The following is a 23,233-nucleotide window of genomic DNA, read 5'->3' as shown; positions in this document are numbered from 1 at the left end:
AGCTGTCTGCTTTGCAGGCCTTATTAGTATGGAGTGGGGGTGGGGGGTCATGGACTTCATGATTTTGCAGAGCCAAACATGTCATACTTTTGTCCACATTAGCCAAAGTCAAAGTCTGTGTTGCATCACACCCCAGAAATATGTTGTCAAATGAATGGAATGCAAGCTAATTTCTGTGAATCCGCTTTGCTCAGAATTGAGATCAATTGATATTTTTAGCCTCCGAGAAAAGACTGAGCGAAGGAATGCATGAATGGCTTTCAGAATGTACATTTAGTGTGTACACAGCCTATTCCTACAGTTTTATCCAGTCTCACTGTAACTGTATTGGGGGGAATATATTTGGCCTCTGTGGTGTTATTCTCTTGAAATGAAATGTGTAGCCTAGAGGCCAAGCAACCATTACAATGTTTTTGTTCCATCTTGCTGAAAGATGTCCTACCAGGGCTATTTGAAGACACTCAGAATTGCGATTTCTTTCACCAGGCCAGCAGCACTTTCGCTCTTTCTCTCTCACTCTAGCCAGAACTGTGTGTTGTTTACCGTCTCCCTCTCCCCTTTATTTGGAAAGGCACTTGATTTGAAAGTGAACATCAACCGAATGCTCGTTACACTCTCAAACACATGACTCCAGTAAAATGTTATTTTATTCAGAGAAAATTATCCAAATAAAGCTCCAGTAAAAGATACATTACTCCTCTGATCGTGGAAGAGACCATTTTAATCCCTGAGCCAAGTTTGGTTTGTGTCAGACCTTGCCTGCTCTGTGTGCTCAATAGCAATGAGAAAAGCTGCCTATATATTGATTGATGAATTCGCTCACAGTCAGAGCTAGGCTATTTTATGAACAAAGCACAATATCACAGGACTAGTGTGGGTGTGTCTGTGGGTGTATCAAATTTGATTGGTCACATACACATGGTTAGCAGATGTTAATGCGAGTGTAGCGAAATGCTTGTGCTTCTATTTCCGACAGTGCAGTAAAAGTAATATCTAGTGAAATTGTTAGATTACTGACAACTACCTAATACACACGTAAAGGGATGGAATAAGAATATGTACATAAATATATGGGGCGGCAGGTAACCTAGTGGTTAGAGCGTTGGACTAGTAACCGAAAGGTTGCAAGATCGAATCCCCGAGCTGACAAGGTCAGTTCTACCCCTGAACAAGGCAGTTAGCCCACTGTTCCTAGACCTTCATTGAAAATAAGAATTTGTTCTTAACTGACTTGCCTAGTTTAATAAAGGTTGAATAAATATGGATGAGCGATGGTCAGGTGGCATAGGCAAGATGCAAGACATGGTAGAAAATACAGTTGAAGTCGGAAGTTTACCTTCACCTTAGCCAAATACATTTAAACTCAGTTTTTCACTATTCCTGACATTTAATCCAAGTAAAAATTCTCTGTTTTAGGTCAGTTAGGATCACCACTTTATTTTAAGAACATACACTCAATTAGTATTTGGTAGCATTGCCTTTAAATTGTTTAATTTGGGTCAAACATTTCGGGTAGCCTTCCTCAAGCTTCCCACAATAAGTTGGGTGAATTTTGGCCCATTCCTCCTGACAGAGCTGATTATAACTGAGTCAGGATTGTAGGCCTCCTTGCTCACACACGCTTTTTCAGTTCTGCCGACAAATTTTCTATAGGATTGAGGTTAGGGCTTTGTGATGGCCGCTCCAATACCTTGACTTTCTTGTCCTTAAGCCATTTTGCCACAACTTTGGAAGTATGCTTGGGGTCATTGTCCATTTGGAAGACCCATTTGCGACCAAGCGTTAACTTCCTGACTGATGTCTTGAGATGTTGCTTCAATATATCCACATAATTTTCCTCCCTCATGAGGCCATCTATTTTGTGAAGTTTGTGAAGTGCACCAGTCCCTCCTGCAGGAAAGCACCCCCACAACATGATGCTGCCACCCCCGTGCTTCACAGTTGGGATGGTGTTCTTCGGCTTGCAAGCCTCCCCCTTTTTCCTCCAAACATAACGATGGTCATTATGACCAAACAGTTCTATTTTTGTTTAATCAGACCAGAGGACATTTCTCCAAAAAGTACGGTCTATGTCCCCATGTGCAGTTGCAAACCGTAGTCTGGCTTTTTTATGGCGGTTTTGAAGCAGTGGTTTCTTCCTTGCTGAGCGGCCTTTCAGGTTGTCGATTTATAGGACTCGTTTTACTGTGGTTATAGATACTTTTGTACCTGTTTCCTCCAGCATCTAAACAACGTCCTTGCTGCTGTTCTGGGATTGATTTGCCCTTTTGGCACCAACGTACGTTCATCTCTAGGAGACAGAACGCGTCTCCTTCATGAGCGATATGACGGCTGCATGGTCCCATGGTGTTTATATTTGCGTACTATTGTTTGTACAGATGAACGTGGTACCTTCAGGCGTTTGGAAATTGCTCCCAAGGATGAACCAGACTTGTGGAGGTCTCCAATTTTTTTTCTGAGGTCTTGGCTGATTTCTTTTGATTTTCCCATGATGTCAAGCAAAGAGGCACTTGAAATACATCCACAGGTACACCTCCAATTGACTCATGATGTCAATTAGCCTATCAGAAGCTTCTAAAGCCATGATATCATATTCTGGAATTTTCCAAGCTGTTTAAATGCACAGTCAACTTAGTGTATGTGAACTTCTGACCCACTGGAATAGTGATGCAGTGAAATAATCTGTCTGTAAACAATTGTTGGGAAAATGACTTGTGTCATGCACAAAGTAGATGTCCTAACCGACTTGCCAAAACTATAGTTTGTTAACAAGAAATCTGTGGAGTGGTTGAAAAACGTGTTTTAATGACTCCAACCTAAGTGTATGTAAACTTCCGACTTCACCTGTACATATGAGATGAGTAATGCAAGATATGTAAACATTATTAAAGTGGCATTATTTAGAGTGGCATTGTATAAAGTGACTAGTGATCCATTTATTAAAGTGGCTACTGATTTGAGTCTCTGTGTAGGCAGCAGCCTCTCTGTGTTAGTGATGGCTGTTTAACAGTCTGATGACCTTGAGATAGAAGCTGTTTTTCAGTCTCTCGGTCCCAGCTTCGATGCACCTGTACTGACCTCGTCTTCTGGATGGTAGTGGGGTGAACAAGCAGTGGCTCGGGTGGTTGTTGTCCTTGACAATCTTTTTGGCTTTCCTGTGACATCGGGTGCTGTATGTGTCCTGGAGAGCAGGTAGTTTGCCCCCGGTGATGTGTTGTGCAGACCGCACCACTCTCTGGAGAGCCTAGCAGTTGTGGGTGGTGCAGTTGCTGTACCAGGCTGTGATATAGCCTGACAGGATTCTCTCGATTGTGCATCTGTAAAAGTTTGTCAGGGTTTTGGGTGACAAGCCACATTTCTTCAGCCTCCAGAAGTTGAAGAGGCCCCTGCTGCGCCTTCTTCACCACACTGTCTGTGTGGGTGGACCATTTCAGTTTGTCTGTGAGATGTGTACGCCGAGGAACTTAACTTTCTAGCTTCTCCACTACTGTCCCTTCGATGTGGATAGGGGGGTGCTCCCTCTGCTGTTTCCTGAAGTCCACGATCATCTCCTTTGTTTTGTTGATGTTGAGTGAGAGGTAGTTATCCTGACACCACACACCGAGTGCCCTCACCTCCTCCCTGTAGGCTGTCTCGTCAATCAATCAATCAAATGTATTTATAAAGCCCTTCTTACATCAGCTGATGTCACAAAGTGTTGTACAGAAACCCAGCCTAAAACCCCAAACAGCAAGCAATGCAGGTGTAGAAGCATGGTGGCTAGGAAAAACTCCCTGGAAAGGACAGAACCTAGGAAGAAACCTAGAGAGGAACCAGGCTATGAGGGGTGGCCAGTCCTCTTCTGGCTGTGCCGGGTGGAGATTATAACAGAACATGGCCAAGATGTTCAAATGTTCATAGATGACCAGCAGGGTCAAATAATAATAATCACAATGGTTGTCGAGGGTGCAACAGGTCAGCACCTCAGGAGTAAATGTCAGTTGGCTTTTCATAGCCGATCATTAAGAGTATCTCTACCGCTCCTGCTGTTTCTCTAGAGTTGAATACAGCAGGTCTGGGACAGGTAGCACGCCCGGTGAACAGGTCAGGATTCCATAGCCGCAGGCAGAACAGTTGAAACTGGAGCAACAGCAAGACCAGGTGGACTGGGGACAGCAAGGAGTCATCAGGCCAGGTAGTCCTGAGGCATGGTTCTAGGGCTCAGGTCCTCCTCCTCCGAGAGAATTAGAGAGAGCATACTTAAATTCACACAGGACACCGGATAAGACAGCAGAAATACTTCAGATATAACAGACTGACCTTAGCCCCCCGACACAAACTACTGCAGCATAAATACTGGAGGCTGAGACAGGAGGGGTCGGGAGACACGTTTGCCACGTCCGACGATACCCCCGGACAGGGCCAAACAGGCAGGATTTAACCCCACCCACTCTGCCAAAGCACAGCCCCCACACCACTAGAGGGATATCTTCAACCACCAACTTAACATCCTGAGACAAGGCCGAGTATAGCCCACAATGAATTCCGCCACGGCACAACCCAAGGGGGGGCGCCAACAAGCCCACTACTGTTGTGTCGTCTGCAAACTTTATGATTTAGTTGGAGGCGTGCTTGGCCGCGCAGTCAATTGTTGAACAGGGAGTACAGGAGGGGGCTGACCATGCACCCTTGTGGGGCCCCAGTATTGAGGGTCAGCAAAGTGGAGATGTTGTTTCCTACCTTCACCACCTGGGGGCGGCCCGTCAGGAAGTCCTGGACCCAATTGTACAGGGCAGGGTTGAGACCCAGGGCCTCAAGCTTAATGATGAGTTTGGAGGGTATTATGGTGTTGAATGCTGAGCTGTAGTCAATGAACAGCTTTCTTACGTAGGTATTCCTCTTGTCCAGATGGGATAGGGCAGTGTGATGACGATTGCATCATCTGTGGACCTATTGGGGCTGTATGCAAACTGAAGGGTGGTAGGTAAGGTGGAGGTGATATGATCCTTGACTAGTCTCGCAAAGCACTTCATGATGACAAGTGAGTGCTACAGGTGGCGATAGTCATTTAAAAACAATACTGCATAGTTTCCTAAGGACTCAAAGCGAGGCGACCATCTCTGTGGATGTATCTGTGGGTATTGAAGAATCATTAAAAAAAGAAAAATTCTGTCCAGTGTTTGAGCTCTATGCATCTTTGTAGGTGCCAGGGGTAGATGCAGTGAGAAGTCCAGCATTTTCCATTCTTTTGACATAGCTCTTGTGCAGTGGAATACACACAGCGAAGTTAAGCCCAAGGTTTTGCTGGATTATGACCCCTGGGCCATGGCCAAGCCTGTTAGGATTTTTATACATTTACATAGGCTGAAAATGCCTGAAACAAAGAGGGCTATGTTCAAGAGACATTACAGTTTTTTTCCCTCTCATATTCATATGCCTCTTTAGGAACCTCTGAGGCCAGCTCTTCAGCAGTTACCATGAATATACATGCTTTGATGGAGCTCTAATGTATGTGTTTCACTTTGAGACATACAAATGAGGGCGTGCGTCGCTCGCTATAAAAGGTGCTATAGAATGGCCCGGTGCTGTACACACACATTTCAAGTTCGACTATATATGCACATTTGAATTTCCTGTTGATTAGCAATAGCACCTTCCCTCCCACATATCTCAGTCTTGCGCACGGTCATTATTATGTAGCACATTCTCTTTGTTCTACCGAGGTCACTCACTGGCTCCTCTCTATCACACCCCTGAGTCACCCCGACCTGTGAATATGTGTGAAAAATAGACTTTGCACGCAAGGTGGATAGGTACTGCTGATGGGAGGGCTAACCGACCTCGCACCAAAAGGGCATGTGTCTCCGCTCTTCTACCCAGAGCGCCAAACCTGGCAGCCCAGAAACCAGGCCTCTTCCTCGGTCTGAGCTGCAGGTGTCTGGGTTTATGCACCCTGTTTGTCCTCCCACAACACACCACATACAGCAGGGTAGAGCAGCACAGCACGCCTCTGACAACCACCTGCTGTTTCCCGAGCTGCACCGCTACAACACAAGCCAAAGAACGCCATTTTTCAAGGAACTCTTAATTTTCCATTCCTGCCTGACCCTTTTTCACCTCTCTCAGTTTAATGTCTTCATGTAGCTAATCTGTAATAGTGTTTCCACCCAGTGGCCCTGGGGAAGGATCGGGGGGGTCATGGGGCAAGGCTGCCTCTCACTGTGTCTTTTGCTATGGGAAGTAGGTGGGTGGAGAGGACTGACTCAAGCACTGAGCTCTAATCCCCACTGTAGCCTGCTAACAACAAGGGCTCTGAAGAGAAACTATGCCATTGTTCAGCAGATGAGAGGAGGGAGGGAGGCAGTCAGTAGAGATGGATCTCTATTGGCCAGAGGAGGGGATGAATATAATGGACATAAAAAGGCCCAATCACCAAGCTGCCTATTCACAAGACTTTAAATACATTGACATGACAGGAGTGTTTTAGTACTGTAATTCCTGTATTCATGTCACAATATAGACATATGCCATGCAGTAGGGTACGAAAATCATGACAGTTCTATATATTACATTTCTATCTGCAACTGATCATACTGTGTTAGGCCAAGCTGCATACACCCTGAGGTCACACTCTGCCTTCTCTCAACTGCAAAATGGAGAATGCAGACACTACACACTGAAATAGATCTCTATTCAAAGCTAGCAGCCAGGACATTTCTCTTATTTGTCCATGTCAATAGTCACATCGGCCATTGTTCACAGTTTAGATGTGAGGTCATATAGTCTTCTTATTTACATTCCCTAAACCAGGAAGTGTTTGTGTAGAGCAGTATGTTTCATGAGGTAGCTAGGTTAGGAGAGGGTGCTAAGCAGCAGCACCCAGTGGACCACTGCAATAGAACTCACTCGGGAGGGCTGATGTTCACTAGAGCAACAAGCCACTGCTCACTACACAGAAACACAGCATCTATGAGGCAACACATGGCACAGTTGAACCTAATGTTAGAAAATCATTTCAGTATAGTAATAATACACTGGACTAGAATTAATTTAGTTTTTGAACTGTACGTTTTAATCTTGTAAGATATGTCTGTAGATTAAACAGACAGTGAGTTTAAGTGCCACATTTAGAACTAGCTGTTTGGGGTGGTGTGACAAAAACAACAAGCCTCTTGCCTTCCTGGTTGCGATGTTATGAAATGTTAAGTGTATTGAACACACTCCAGGCCTCTTCCTGACAGTGAGGCCAGGTCAGGCATGGCTGAAATGAGAACTGGACAGGGGACCAATCAGTGCAGATGCAGAGATTGCACTGCAAATCCTGCAGACAGTGGAGAGCAGAGCAGCATTTACTGACCTACATTTCACACAGGCCCAGTACACAGACTGTTAGCCTGCACACCCACACCACAATCACTATTCATTTATACTGATACTCCTATTTAGCTTTGGGTGTGTTTCTCCCCTGGTGAGGAAGAACCACCAGAAGATGCTGGTGGAGGTTGTTTGTTGCTGCGTAACACACATGAGCTGATGTGTTGTCAACCAGCCATCTTAGCAACAGAGCCTGCTATATACAGCAACAGACATGTACAGTATAACCTCTCTGGAATTAACTGCGTACTAAAATGGCTGCAATTTTAATTACGTAAAGAGAATTTCTGGCCACTTTATATGACTACAGTCCAAGGTTCTCACGTAGCAAAGAGTCTCATTTGATCATTATCAGTTCAACAATGTTTACATCAGGACTTACAAATTGCTGGATGTCTCTCTCCCCAGTATACTCTTATCTGTTCGGATGCCTAGTCACTTTACCCTGCCTTCATGGACATATCCTACATTACCAAAAGTATGTGGACACCTGCTCGTCGAACATCTCATTTCAAAATCATTGGTTATTAATATGGAGTTGGTCCCTTCTTTGCTGCTAGAACAGCCTCCATTCTTCTGGGAAGGCTTTCCACTAGGCTTTCCACTGTTAGAACATTGTTGTGGGGACTTGCTTCCAGTCAGCCACATAAGCATTAGTGAGGTCGGGCATTGATGTTGGGCGAATATGCCTGGCTCGTAGTCGGCGTTCCAATTCATCCCAAAGGTGGACGATGGGGTTGAGGTCAGGGCTCTGTTCAGGCCATTCAAATTCCTCCACACCGATCTTGACAAACCATTTCTGTTTGTACCTCGCTTTGTGAGGGCCTGCCCCAAACTGCTGCCCCAAAATTGGAAACACAGAATCGTCTAGAATGTCATTGTATGCTGTAGCGTTAATATTTCCCTTCACTGGAACTAAGGGGCCTAGACTGAACCGTGAAACAGCTCCAGATCATTATTCCTCCTCCACCAAACTTTACAGTTGGCATTATGCTTTCAGGCAGGTAGCGTTCTCCTGGCATTCGCCAAACCCATAATCGTCTGTCGGACTGCCAGATGGTGAAGCGTGATTCACGGCTGCTTGGCCATGGAAACCCAATTCATGATGCTCCCGACGAACAGTTCTTGTGCTGATATTGCTTCCAGAGGCAGTTTGGAACTCAGTAGTGAGTGTTGCAACCGAGGACAGACAATTATTTTACGCGCTTCGGCACTTGGCTATCTTGTTCTGTGGCTTGTGTGGCCTACCACTTCGCGGCTGAGCCATTGTTGCTCATAAACATTTCCACAATAACAGCACTTACAGTTGACCGGGGCAGCTCCAGCAGGGCAGAAATTTGACGAACTGACTTGTTGGGAAGGTGGCATCCTATGGCTGTGCCATGTTGAAAGTCACTAAGCTTTTGGCTCCCGAGTGACGCAGCAGTCTAAGATACTGCATCTTAGTGCTAGAGTCGTCACTGCAGACCCTGGTTCGATTCCAGGCTGTATCACAATCGGCCGTGATTGGGAGTCCCACAGGGCGGCGCACAATTGGCCCAGCGTCGTTAAGGTTTGGCCGGGGTAGGCCGTCATTGTAAATAAGAATTTGTTGACTTGCCTAGTTAAATAAATAAATAAACTGACTTGCCTAGTTAAATAAATAAAAATATTGCATGTATTTGTGCTCTATTTTATACAACTGTTAGCAACCAGTGTGACTGAAATAGCAGAATCCACTAATTTGAAGGGGTGTCCACATACTTTTGTGTATATATAGCTCCACATTGATCTGGTACTGGTACTCCCTGTATATAGCTCCATTCTTGTGTATTTTATTTTATTCCTCTTGTGTTAAAAACAATTACATATTTTTTTACTCTGCATCAATTGGAAAGGTTTGTAAGCAAGCATTTCACTATATAGTCTATACCAGTTGTATTAATTTAACAACCCTACCTGCATGTACATAATTATAACAATTACCTCGACACCGGTGCCCTCGCGCATTGACACATTGACTCTGTACTGGTACCCCCTGTATATAGCCCCGCTATTGTTATTCACTGCTGCTCTTTAATTATTTGTTTTTCTTATCTCTTACTTTTTTCATTTTTTTTTTTTTTGTTGTTATTTTCTTAACTGCATCGTTGGTTAAGGGCTCGTAAGTAAGCATTTCACTGTAAGGTCTACACTTGTTGTATCCGGCGTATGTGACAAATAAATCAAATTTGATTTGATTCGGCGCATATGATGAATAACTTTGATTTGACTGTGTTGTGTTCCAGGTTCTCTGGATGAAGACGTGGTGGTGATCGAGGCGACCCCAGCACCCCCTGTCCCAGCCAGCGAGGAGATCAACGTCACCTCCACCGACAGCGAGGTGGAGATAGTCAACGTGGGAGATGGCTTCAGGTGAGCACCTTCCCCCGTCTCCTCTCTGAGGAGATCAACGCTGTACAGAGCTAATGAACCACAGTGGAAAATCGAATGAAGTGACATGGTAAAGTACTTTGGCTGTGAAATTCTCTCTCTCGGGAGTAAAAACATCCATCTCAATATTTCTCCCCATCTTTAAGCTGTGAAAGCAATCTAAATGACACCAGCCTTCATTTGTGTCCTGAGACAGCCTGGCCCTGCAGTACTGACAGTACTTTATCCTCGTGGCTCTGTCGATATAATCACAGTCAACTGTGGTGTGTCTAATAGAGGCTCGCTGAGCACTGGCTTCTCATCAAGTGTCATAACATTTACTGAGACTGCCACATTGGGCTGGGGTAGTGTTTTTCCAGGATACCTCAGAAATGCAGTGTCGGCTCTTGGAGTGCTATTTGGCCCCTATGGAGAAGTTACTGGTATCGCTATGGCAGGGGAGATAATTCTCATCTGGGATTGGCCGTGAAGCTGGCAGGCTGCAGCATTGCACTGGCATTCCACAGCTCTCCCAGCTGTTGCTATCGCTGTCTTCTTCAAGGGCAAGGCTTCCATACAGTAATACACAAGCTCTCTCCCCATCCATGAACAATCTAACAAGAGACCCTCTCTCCCCCCAGGGCATTCTCATCTGACCCTCAGTTCACTCTGATCCAGGTCCAGTTACCTCTGATGCCCCTGTCAGGGAACTGCAGGTTCAGTTCGTCTCTCTGGTACAGTCTCTGATCTAGAGAACCAGGACATTAGATCCAGGTGGATTTGCTTTTCTTCTCGCGGCACGCTCTCCTGAACCGATATGATTACTAAAACATGGGAAATAAATGCCAGCTGGTTACAGGTTACCAGGGCTTTTGGCAGGCTTTGTGAAGTGGGTACCCAGAGTGTACTCTTTCTACATAGACCTAGGCCTACATGATTTCTCTATCTGACTCATGTGGGATGTCTTCTGAAAATGCTCTCTGCCATGACCTGAGGAGAGTTGATCTCATTCATTGGGATTTTACAGCAGTGCCAGCCAGTGTGAGAGCCCTATGCTACAGTATATCGGTACTGTTATAGTGGTGTTCCTCTCGGATTTGTTTCTAGTTGTCTCCCCTTGTCTTCCTCTCCTTGAACCCCTCTCCTCTCTTTAATTGTTATTGAGGTGTCTTGGTGCATAGCGCTGAGAATCATTTCCACCAGCTTGATTCCATTATCTCACCCTCTGCTGCCAGAAATAGCAAGGCCTGTGAATTTCACTCCTGCCAGCAAAGTCACTCTGTCAACCCAAATTAATTGCGCTCTCTTTGTGATATGCGTTGCCTCTTGTGAGACAAATGAGCAGAATTCCAGCAGAAATTCTGCTCCGGCAATCAAATGGTCGGTTTCAGTTACTGTAGCGTTTATCTTGTAGAAAACCTTTATACATGCCAGCAAAGCCACAACACAACACTAAACAATACATTTATTGCACTATAACGGTGACAAACGGTGCCCACAAACTGTTAGGGCCTACAGTGCTTTCGGAAAGTATTCAGACCCCTTGACTTTTTCCAAATGTTATATTAGAGCCTTATTTTAAAATCGCTAAAACATGTTTTTTTATTAATCTACATACAATGCCCCATAATGACAAAGCGAAAACAGGTTTTTAGAATTTTTTGAAATGTATTAAAAATGAAAAACAAATGCCTAATTTAAATAAGTATTCAGACCTATTACTATGAGAGACGAAATTGAGCTCAGGTGCATCTTATTTCCATTGATCATCATTGAGATGTTTCTACAACTTGATTGGATTCCACCTGTGGTAAATTCAATTGATTGGAGAAGGGCCTTGGTCAGGGAGGTGGCCAAAAACCTGATGGTCACTCTGACATAGCTCCTGAGTTCCTCTGTGGAGATGGGAGAACCTTCCAGAAGGACAACCATCTCTGCAGCACTCCACCAACCAGGCATTTATGGTAGAGTGGCCAGACAGAAGCCACACCTCAGTAAAAGGCACATGACAGCCCACTTGGACTTTGCTAAAAGGCACCTAAAGGACTCAGAACATGAAAAATAAGATTCCCTGGTCTGATGAAACCAAGATTGAACTCTTTGGCCTGAATGCCAAGCGGCACGTCTGGAGGAAACCTGGCACCATCCCTACGGTGAAGCATGGTGGTGTCAGTATCATGCTGTGGGGATGTTGATGAAAACCTGATCCAGAGCATTCAGGACCCTAGACTGGGCCGACGGTTTACCTTCCAACAGGACAACAACCCTAAGCTCACAGCCAAGACAATGCAGCAGTGGCTTCGGGACAAGTCTCTGAATGTCCATGAGTGGCCCAGCCAGAGCCCGGACTTGAACCTAATCGAACTTCTCTGGAGAGACCTGAAATTAGCTGCGCAGCGACACTCCCCATCCAATCTGACAGAGCTTGAGAGGATCTGCAGAGAAGAATGGGAGAAACTCCCCAAATACAGGTGTGCCAAGCTTATAGCTTCATACTCTAGAAGACTCGAGGCTGTAATCTTTGCCAAAGGTGCTTCAACAAAGTACGGAGTAAATGGTCTGAATACTATTGTAAATGTGATATTTGTTTTTTTTATTTTGAATACATTTGCAAGAATTTCTAAAAACAGTTTTTGCTTTGTCATTATGGGGAATTGTGTGATGAGTATTTTTTTAAATCCATTTTAGAATAAACGTAACAAAATGTGGAAAAAGTTGAGGGGTCTGAAAACTTTACAAATGCACTGTACATAAAGCTGTCCCAATAGCAAAGTCCCAACAGCAGTCCCAACACCTTACCACTGCTACTCCTGGCTATCAGCGGAGCCTTGTCTGGCAGCGAAACAGTTAATTCAGCCTAATTTACTGACTTTAAAAAACATAGCTGATATGGCTGACTGCTTAAAGAAATGTGGTTTCTACTGACAATTGAGATGTTCAAACTATGGCGTAAGGGGACGACGTGAGGATGAGGCAATCTGTTATTTTGATTAAGACATTAATGAGCGAGTTAGGACAGATGTTTTTCAATATAACTATTTGTTTAGCACTTTTGAAATGGGCTGTTTTTACAGTGTTCTCCCTGTACACCAATTCAGAACCGTAGGATAAATAAAGGCGGCATATAGGCAGACAATGAAAGCTCTTACAATATTCAATGATTGAATTTCTCTAAAACAGGTTATAGGCACCACCAAGTCAGATCAGTAGGTGAAAATAGATGAAATTATTAGTGAGGCACATGGGCTACTAACAGCTTACTACACAACATACATTTAGTATTACTTTCTTAGCTACAGTATACATATCTACCTGGCATATTACATTTATGCAGCAGCATACAAGATATTTTTGGACTCAGTGTTATGCTGTGCTCACTTGAACAGGAAAGTGGCGCGGTGGTCCTTCGTGGGCAAATTTTGGCATCAAACTCTATCATCAGTCTGGCATTCTCTGGATTTATGGTGCTTTCAAGACAACTGGGAACTCTAAAAAAAAAAACAACAACAAAAGTTGTCCTGAACTCACTGAAGTCTGAGATTTCCCAGTTAAGAGTTTCCAGTTTTGAGCACGACAGAAGTCATGCTGGATTGACAGCATGGCCAATGTTGAATGTTTATCCTTTTTAATCTTGGAAAAGAGACCCTTAAACCCAGAGTTGGACCACACACCCACTCCACCAGAATAGCAGGCTAGTGATTGCTTAGCAATGCTTGCAGTTAGCCACGGATTCCTTTCAAACCACTCATTGTTGAATTTACGATTTCCAACTTGTTGTGTAATGTTTGTCCAATGGCCGATGAGCACCGATACGTTTTATCTATAATTTCTCATTATTATTTATCTTCATATGACAGTGATTGAAAAGGATTTATCAGTAGATTGTCGACTTGATTCATGATGACTGCTAGCTAAGATTTTAATTCCAATCAAAGCTACTGTAGATCTAACGTGATTTGATGTAATTTTATCTGTGGCCAATGACCTTAAGCCTTCTTGGATGGACACTGCTAATGTAATTTTATGGCAGCACCCAAGGGGCTTGAATTTGAGCTCTACCCGTAGATTTTGCGGTGATGTAGTTCACCGCTGACACTGTTCTGACACTGTCATTGTAATTAAGAATTTGTTCTTAACTAACTTGCCTAGGTAAATAAAGGTTACATTTAAAAAAAAATCTAAAAAATGTAATGTCCCCATGCGTGACAGAACACTGAGCCAATCACGGCGCAACTCGACAACACTACCAACCGCTACGCTCCGTATTTTCTGCTGTCTGCCCCTCCACCACAGAAGCACTGAGCTAGGCTGAAACCCCTGCATTTTGGAGCTGCCCTTCTCAAGAAAGCAAAAAAGAGACCAACTTGGTATGCGGCTTTATTAACTCAGTGATATAAAAAACATTTAAATACATTGTTTTGGAACAAATATGTGACACGTATTAATGCCAAAATAACGTGCAAAACAGGAAACAAAAAAAGATAAACAGCTGGGGCTCAAAACAGCCCTGAATGACTGGTTGCTCCTGCTTGTATGTAATGGCTAGGTATCTGGGGAGTAAAGTAATCAAAATAAACCTACATAGGGGATTTTATGTATCCTTTTTATCCCATGGCAGGTCAAAACACTGTTCTGACACTTAAAAATACTTCAAGGTTTACTGCAGGTTTTCTGAATAGGCAAATTCTCTCAACCCTGTGCCTGTCACCAATCTCTAGATGTGCACAAAGCATACCATAGGTCTAAAGATATCAGGAGTGGCCAGCCCAATGAGCCCTCTGCGTTTTCATGTTTTTTTCCATTTCATCTGAATGACATGCATATGTTCAGGGTGGCAGTAAGTAAGGCCTATTGATCAGGGGAATGGATGGCTGACTGGAGAGGAGATAGTTTGCTAGTAATCCCAGGTGAGCCTCCCAGCTGCTGTGTCCTTGAATGAGCCACTAATTTGCTTCAGTAAATACTCAGCTAGCTACATAAATGCAAACTTAATGAGGCCGTGTCATTCACTTGCATGTTAGTGGATTGGTTGGTTTCTGTCACTGTATAGTGTGTTAACTAGCTAGCTAATCCACCTTGTGTAATTATGCTCCTTACTAATGTAATCCTTGGCATAGCATGCTAGCATTGTTATCAATAAGTTTAAGTTTGTTAAACCCAGTCATTATGCTTTCAGGAAGATAATCAGCCAAATATGGCCTACTCAATGATGGCTAGAGAGGAGGTACACAGCACAGCCATGTCATGGAGTGTTCTGTCTAAACAGGCCCGTTGTGGCCAGAGAAGGTTCTGGAAGCCTCTTGTCTCTCTGGTATGACCAGTCATGTGGCATCACTTCCCATTATTTTCAGGATGAGAGGAGCCCCCTCCACATTCTACAAACAACAAACACTAAAATAGGCAACTCCATATCTGGCCCAGTTAGAGTCCTATGATATTGACCTACAGTATCTATCGTATAATACATTTAGTGCCTGCAAGGAATGTGATCATGTTGTTTTCAAGGGTAGGTTTTTAGATGTAGGATATTTGTTCTGTATGTAGGGCAGTGCAATGAAGTGTTGAGTAGTGTCTGGCTGTTCCCAGAATGGGACCCTCTGTGTGAAACCTAAGGTCAGTTGGTGGAGCTCCCTCTCTCAGGCTCTGACCGTTGACGTGACTCATCTCCAGGCTCCCAGTTCTCTGTGTGTATGTGCTGTGAGTGGAATGTGGGAGTGGGGGAAAACCGGGGGGGTTTCTAGGCGGGGGGGGGGTGTTAATAGTAGCAAGTCTTCACATCTCAGGAAAGTGTGTGCGTGCATGCGTGCGAAGAGGAACCAAAGCAGGAACAAGAAGAGTAATAACATACTGTTGATTGTGTGGATGAGCAGTTTAAAGAACAGGTTTAGAGACCAGTTCAGGCTGCTGTGGAGTGTAATAGCAGGGTGGCAGGCAGGGTCTCTCTATAGCTCTGCATAGTGCATAGCATACCCAGAGAAGAGCTACACTGGGGATCAGGCCACATGCCTCCGGTTGTTTTTAGCAGTGAAGCCAAGCCCCTCTTCCAGAGGCCAGCTCATCTGACCACTCTCTCTGGGCTCACCATCTCAGTGAGCCCATTCTGCAGGTCTGGAACCCCAATGGAGAATTTCACCCACTTGGCTTGACTGACTGGAGCTTTAGTGGCCCTGTTAATTTCTCCCATGTTCCCTCTGTCCCACAGACACACGATTAGCTTGCCCGTGATTGTTCCCTGACAGTGCTCCTCTGTAGATGTATTCAGGTTGTGCAGTGTGACTTATTTTAAACGGTGTTATCCAAGAGTTGATAAGGCTAAACGTGCCTGGCCTTTTCAGAAATATTCAGGGGGAAGAGATCGGGGGGGAGATCAGTAAGGGGGGGAAGAGATCACTAAGGGCCCTCTAAGAAATAGAAAAGGGCTGTCTTTTTCAGAGAGTGTGTAAATATTTGGAGTGTGATACAGATGGGTTTACATAAGCATTGCTCTCTCTCTCTCCCTCACCCCAGCCCTTGCTCTCCATCTCCCTCCTCCCTCTCTGGTGCTCCCTCACTTGCTCTATCACTCTTCCTCCCTCCCCCTCGCTCTCTTCCTTAATCTCCCTCCCTCCGCTCTCTCACTGTATCGCTCCCTCTCTCTCCCTGTAGATATCCCTCACTCCCTTCGCTCTCTCTCCCCTTATCTCTCTCCCTCTATCTTCCTTCTCTCCCTCTCTCTTCATGCTAGGTTGACCATATTCTCCCTAGGTATTTCCGGGAAGTGAATGAGCAGAGTGTAGTTAGTTAACGAGAGGGTGTGTGTGTGTTTTATTTCCCCATCTTTGCCTGCACCTCCCAGAGATGCCCTGGCTTGCAGGAGAATGCAGAGAAGGGCTGTTTCTGAAGGGGGAGGTGTAGCGAGGAGTACTGGATGTGTAGGTCAAAGGGCAGCAGGATGAGCAATACCGGTTTTCCGCTAAAAGATCCTTTGTTTACTGTGCAGAGAGGATAATGGTTGGGATAGAGGGTGTGAGTATGCATAAGTGCCATATTCAGTATCAGTGAATGCTTTGGATTTTGGTGCAGAACATGCAGCTTGCGCTTCTGCCTTGCTGTGATGTAGTACCAGATGCTTCATAATGTTTGTTTCCACACACAGTCCATTTAGTCCCTTAATTGTGTCGCCCCCTCCCTCCTCCCCCCAGTACCATAGCCTTTATACACAGTCCATAGATCCCGTCCCTGCAGTTAGCCAAACATTACCCCACTGCCGAGCCCTCTCTAAGCCCTCGGGCATTTGGCAGAGTGCGCGTGGAGATGGCAAAACCGTGGTCCTGCCAAGCCCCCAGTTCCCACAGTGTTCATGTTTACTGTGTTCTGTTTTCCCCTCGCCTCCACCCCTCAGAGGCCACGGTGGTAAACAGGTATTTACAAAATAATCCCAGGTCTACGTTGTGGGTAATTAGGTGCTTGTCCCTGGTGGGCTAGCCTGCTCCCTGGGCCCCGAGGTGGGCTAGCCTGCTCCCTGGGCCCCGAGGTGGGACAGAGGAGGAGCAGGTGCCAATTACAGTGCAATCAAGCCACACCCCCTGTACTGGCTCTCTGTGTGTACCACCTTCACTGCTCCACATGGGTGAGAACTGCCCCATGGGACATGCCATGGCTTTTCTTCCTCTTTTCTGCATTGCCAACATTAGAAGTTGCACTAATAGGTTTTTGTTGCCTTCCGTTCTTTTTCGTTTGTTGTGAAGTGTGTCCGTCTGACAGGAAATGGAATGGACTGCAGTATGAGCTAATGGGATCCCCCCACATCACAGCACTGATGCAGCCCACAGCAGTTAGAATGGCATTTCCTCTGCTGAATTGTGTGAGAAGACGGAGTGTGAGTGGACACTCTCTCACACGCCTGCTTATTAGAAGGACTTCTTAGGCCTACATGGCTGTGTGTGTGTGGCGCTGCTATTGTTGTGCACACACACACTGGTCTCACTGGAATAGCAGCAGCCCACCATGCTTGTCTGTAATCTTATTGTTTTAATGATGCAACCTGTGGTTTAGTGGTTCCAGCAGCAGCCCTGTGTTGAGAGGAGCAAGAGTCTCTCTGCTCCTGGCTCTCCCCTTCCCTCAGCCTGGTCTTGGCCATCAGTCCTGGTTCACTGCTCTCTCTCTTCCCCAGCCTCATCTCTCCATGTCTCCATGACAGGCTGCTTTACGGCAGGCACTTTATCCCCTAGGCTCCCCCCTCTCATCCTGCTTTACGGCACACTGATACTCTCTGGACTCCCACATCACACAAGATAGCGGAAGGCAGGAGGAAAGAGTGAGGCAGTGAGATGCGGAGAGAGGAAGACTGCAAAAGGGAGAGGGAAGAGAGCACAGTCAATAATGCACAATGGTTGTGACTTGAGCAAATGTGTGTGGTAGCTGAGGCTAAATGAGGTAGAGGTGTTTCTGTGTGTTGGATGTTGAATTGTGTTTTCCACAAGGTTGTTTTGGAGTTTTTTAGTGGGTGTGGTGGAAGAAACCATGTGTGTAAAACAAACATGATCTTTCTATGTGGTTCTCAAAAGTTTACACAGCTGTGTGTCTCTCTCATACGCACGGCTGTGTGTAGACTGTCTTTTTGAATTAGCTGCAGCGCTAGCACTCATGTCAGCTAGCTCTTATTTACATTCCAGCCAGGTGTTCCAGCAGCTCCCAAAGTGAGCCCGATTTGTGCTCATCACACAGAAAAAGCCATGTGGACCATCCCCTGCCTCCAAATGACAACGTTTCAACTTTCCCTTTTACTACATAAATGACATCATAAAATGAACTGTTGTTCATATATTTATGTAAAGGACAATCGGGCTGGGAAAGCAAGAGATTTGCTTTGGGAGGAAAAATAGGCTGAATTGTCTGGATTTTCTCACTTCTCCATGAAGTCTTATGGACTGGTTCTCATCCACTGACCACCGGTCTCCAGTGAGAGGGCTGTGTGGTCAGCAATCTCATAGAATTGTTACAATACCGTAGCCCAGGCCCGGGGTCCAGATAACCTGGCATTATCTGGTTGTTTACCCCCCTCTCCCCTCCTTCCTCTCTAACTGGCTGTGTGTTTGTGTCTACAGGCCTCGCTCGGTGGGGGGCCACGGCAGGATGTACTGGGGCCCCAGCTGCTCCCAGAACCGACCCCAGGAGCCGCGCAGCCGCCACCGCCTCTCTACCGTCATTCAGCCGCTGCGCCAGAGCGCCGGGGAGGTGGTGGACCTCACAGTGGACGAGGATGGTGAGCATGAGGACGTGCCGACCCACAATACCACTCTGAGATGAACTATATGATGTAACAGTCACATAGACGTCCTAGACTTGGCCTCTGTTTTTCCACTGTCTTTTCTTTCAAAGCTAGGCTCATTTGTCTTTCAACACAAAGGCGAGTTTACAGTAGTCCTCTGAGGCATTTGTCCTCTTAAGGACAGTCATTTTTATATGAGCAACATACAAATGGTTGCATGTTCTCTCTCTCTGTGTGTCAATGTCACACACACACACGGATACAGATACAGAGAAGCAAGTTTACTCTTGAGGCAGAAAGACAATAGATCTAGTGATTATATGTGTAAAAATCAATTACATTTGGGAACAGTTTTTTATAGATGCTGCTTACGATAGCCGGACTGTCGCACAGCATGTGAATGTGGGCGTCCAATACTAGGATTTAGATGAGTTTTAATGCTTTCTTACATGATCCAGCTCAACACTGCGTAGGAGGTTGGGAAATATTACATGTCAAATTAAATACTCTCATTTACACTCTATTGTTTAATAGGATTAGCTAGCTTCTTCCACACATCTCTCCAAACCTGGGAGCGAGTGGGTGTCGCTAACTTGAAATAAGAATTGTCCTGTCATCACAATTCAATTTGAAATGTTCCCGTAAGCGAGCACTGTTTAATAATGATTCATCTGTATCTTTTCATCAAATGGAGGGATATTAATAGCGACCGTGCCCCTAAGAGCGACTGCTCTTTCATTGGTTGGCTTTTACACATCAACCCAATGCATTTCTGATGCATGTCATTTCATACTGTCAATCCTATCATGTTTGTAGCATGATAAGATGTCACAGTAATGCCTGCCACTGGAGCAGTAGCCAGAAGCATGCTCTTCATTGTAAATGTGGAGGCATTAGGCACAATGAATGAAATACACCTGGCAGTATTAAAGCTTATGTGGGTAAAGGGTTTCACTCTGGATTTAGGGGACATACAGCCGACTCCTGATGAGTATAGCCTACATTGAATTACAAAGTCCATTGAAGAGCTGTGTATTTAATCATCCCCAATTCATACTACATCTACTTTGTGCATGACACAAGTAATTTTTCCAACAATTGTTTACAGACAGATTATTTCACTGTATCACTATTCCAGTGGGTCAGAAGTTTACATACACTAAATTGACTGTGCATTTAAACAGCTTGGAAAATTCCAGAATAGGATGTCATGGCTTTAGAAGCTTCTGATAGGCTAATTGACATCATGAGTCAATTGGAGGTGTACTTGTGGATGTATTTCAAGGCCTACCTTCAAACTCAGTGCCTCTTTGTTTGACATCATGGGAAAATCAAAATAAATCAGCCAAGACCTCAGAAAAAACATTGGAGACCTCCACAAGTCTGGTTCATCCATGGGAGCAATTTCCAAACGCCTGAAGGTACAACGTTCATCTGTACAAACAATAGTACACAAGTATAAACACCATGGGACCACGCAGCCGTCATACCGCTCAGGAAGGAGACGCGTTCTGTCTCCTAGAGATGAACGTACTTTGGTGCGAAAAGTGCAAATCAATCCCAGAACAGCAGCAAAGGAGCTTGTGAAGATTCAGGAGGAAACGGATACAAAAGTATCTATATCCACAGTAAAACAAGTCCTATATCGACATAACCTGAAAGGCCGCTCAGCAAGGAAGAAGCCACTGCTCCAAAACCGCCATTAAAAAAAAGCCAGACTATGGTTTGCAACTGCACATGGGGACATAGACCGTACTTTTTGGTCTGATGAAACAAAAATAGAACTGTTTGTCCATAATAACCATCGTTATGTTTGGAGGAAAAAGGGGGAGGCTTGCAAGCCGAAGAACACCATCCCAACCGTGAAGCACGGGGGTGGCAGCATCATGTTGTGGGGGTGCTTTGCTGCAGGAGGGACTGGTGCACTTCACAAAAAAGATGGCCTCACGAGGAAGGAAAATTATGTGGATATAGTGAATGCAACATCTCCAGACATCAGTCAGGAAGTTAAAGCTTGGTCGCAAATTGGTCTTCCAAATGGACAATGACCCCAAGCATACTTCCAAAGTTGTGGCAAAATTGCTTAAGGACAATGAAGTCAAGGTATTGGAGTGGCCATCACAAAGCCCTGACCTCAATCCCATAGATAATTTGTGGGCAGAACTGAAAAAGTGTGTGTGAGCAAGGAGGCCTACAAATCTGACTCAGTTACACCAGCTCTGTCAGGAGGAATGGGCCAAAATTCACCCAACTTATTGTGGGAAGCTTGTGGAAGGCTACCTGAAACGTTTGACCCAAGTTAAACAATTTAAAGGCAATACTACCAAATACTAATTGAGTGTATGTAAACTTCTGACCCACTGGGAATGTGATGAAAGAAATAAAAGCTGAAAAATCATTCTCTCTACTATTATTCTGACATTTCACATTCTTAAAATAAAGTGGTGATCCTAACTGACCTACGACAGGGAATTTTTACTAGGATTAAATGTCAGGAATTGTGAAAAACTGAGTTTAAATGTATTTGACTAAGGTGTATGTAAACTTCCGACTTCAACTGTACATACATTATGCTCACCAGATGTATAGGCTTACTCCAGTTCAGTTCATACATTCATGACAGCCCCAAGCCATTGCATATACACCTTTTAAAAATTACCTGAAATCCCTCCTCTTTAGGAAGGTCCTCCATTAGATATAGCTGTGTTCCTTGTCCCTTGTAGTGTCATCTGGGTACTTTGTTTCAGTTTCTCTGTCTAGTTGTTTATTGTTTTTATTTATTTCAATGAAAAGCAAATTATACATTCAATTTATTATTATTATTGTATATCAGGTGTCGACTGACTGTTTTTGCTTAACCATTCCAACATCCTACATATCTCTGGCTAATGGTTATGTTTTCCCAGACCAGTTTGCCCTCTAACCTGAGGCATTAGCAAACCAGACCAAAGCATTAATGTGACTAAGTCCAATTTGGTGCATTTTCTTTTTGGTCTCGCACCGTGTGACTGATAACAGAATAACAGAGCAGTGTGAGATATGAGCCTATTTGCATTTCTTTGGAGGAGGAGGAGAAATTAATTTGTGAGTATGAAAAGCAGATGGAGCGCACACTGTGGAATGCTAATGAGGTCTCTTCTCCCTGGCTGCCAAGCCACTGCAGCCAGTCTACACACCAGGGTTTCCGTTAACCGGTAATAGCCAGCTTTTGGCCGATTTTAAAAATAAATAAATAGAAAGCAGATAAAATTGCTGTGTGTATAGTAGGCTTACACTGAGTGTCCAAAACGTTAGCACACCTTCTTAATATTCAGTTGCAACCGCTTTTGCCATCAGAACAGCCTCAATTCGTCGGGGCATGGACTCTACAAGGTGTCGAAAGCGTTTCACAGTGATGCTGGCCCAAGTTCACTCCAATGCTTCCCACAGTTGTCAAGTTGGCCGGATGTCTTTTGGATGGTGGACCATTCTTGATACACTTTGATTTGACTTGATTGACTGCTTTGTTTGAATGGAATATTGGCATATTGAATCTGCAGACGTGTTGCTGTGCGTTTTGTTGCTGTGCGTTTTGCTGCCAACTTTACTTTGCTAGCTGACAACTTTACGTTTTTTTGTTTTGTTTTTGTTTTTAATTACCGTTTATATTTTTAGTTTTTTCCATCGCAACTTTTTTCCCTCATTCAACTTTTTCACTCCGGACGCTTTATCTGGACATGGTTCGTCAACACCTTCAACAGCCGAAGCTAAGTAGTAACATTAACATGATGTCTTCTAATTGCAGTCGCTGTACTCATAATATACAGGAGAACGATCGCCTTACGGCGAGAATAGCTGTGCTACAAGCCCAGCTTCAGACGCAATCGTTAGGCAAGGGTAATTTCAGTGTAGGAAAGGAAGAAACAGCGTCTGTGCCACCAGTAAGTACAGATAGTAACGTTAGTATAAATCCCCCCGCACAGTCCCCGCAGCCGGACAACTTTCTCATGGCTTCTGGAGGGAAATGCTGTTGGAATGCTCAACCGGTGTCGCTCATTCAGCCGACAGAAACTTTCAACCGGTTCTCCCCATTATGTAGCGAGTCTGAGTCTGAGTCTTCTCTTGTCTCTACTCCTCCCGTTACGGGGTCTGAGACGCCGAAGGCTCCCACCATTAGCTCTGACAAATTGAAAACCCTAGTCATTGGCGACTCCATTACCCGCAGTATTAGACTTAAAGCGAATCACCCAGCGATCATAC

The 23,233-nt window shown here is 44.7% G+C and overlaps 1 protein-coding gene across 5 annotated transcripts in view; it reads left to right on the top strand.

The window, feature by feature from the left end:
* The window catches only part of LOC139563063 (E3 ubiquitin-protein ligase Arkadia-like), a 50,883-nt gene that overhangs the window by 9,807 nt on the left and 17,843 nt on the right, over nt 1-23,233 (top strand). For all 5 annotated transcript variants that reach the window (XM_071381327.1, XM_071381331.1, XM_071381329.1 and 2 more), the window contains exons 3-4: nt 9,621-9,747; nt 18,831-18,988. In XM_071381327.1, the coding sequence (XP_071237428.1) occupies nt 9,621-9,747; nt 18,831-18,988 (285 nt within the window). The remainder of the gene's footprint in view (nt 1-9,620; nt 9,748-18,830; nt 18,989-23,233) is intronic.

This window comes from Salvelinus alpinus, chromosome 33 (genome assembly GCF_045679555.1).
Source record: "Salvelinus alpinus chromosome 33, SLU_Salpinus.1, whole genome shotgun sequence".
Taxonomy (NCBI): Eukaryota; Metazoa; Chordata; class Actinopteri; order Salmoniformes; family Salmonidae; genus Salvelinus; species Salvelinus alpinus.
This window is presented reverse-complemented; position numbering and strand designations above follow the sequence as displayed.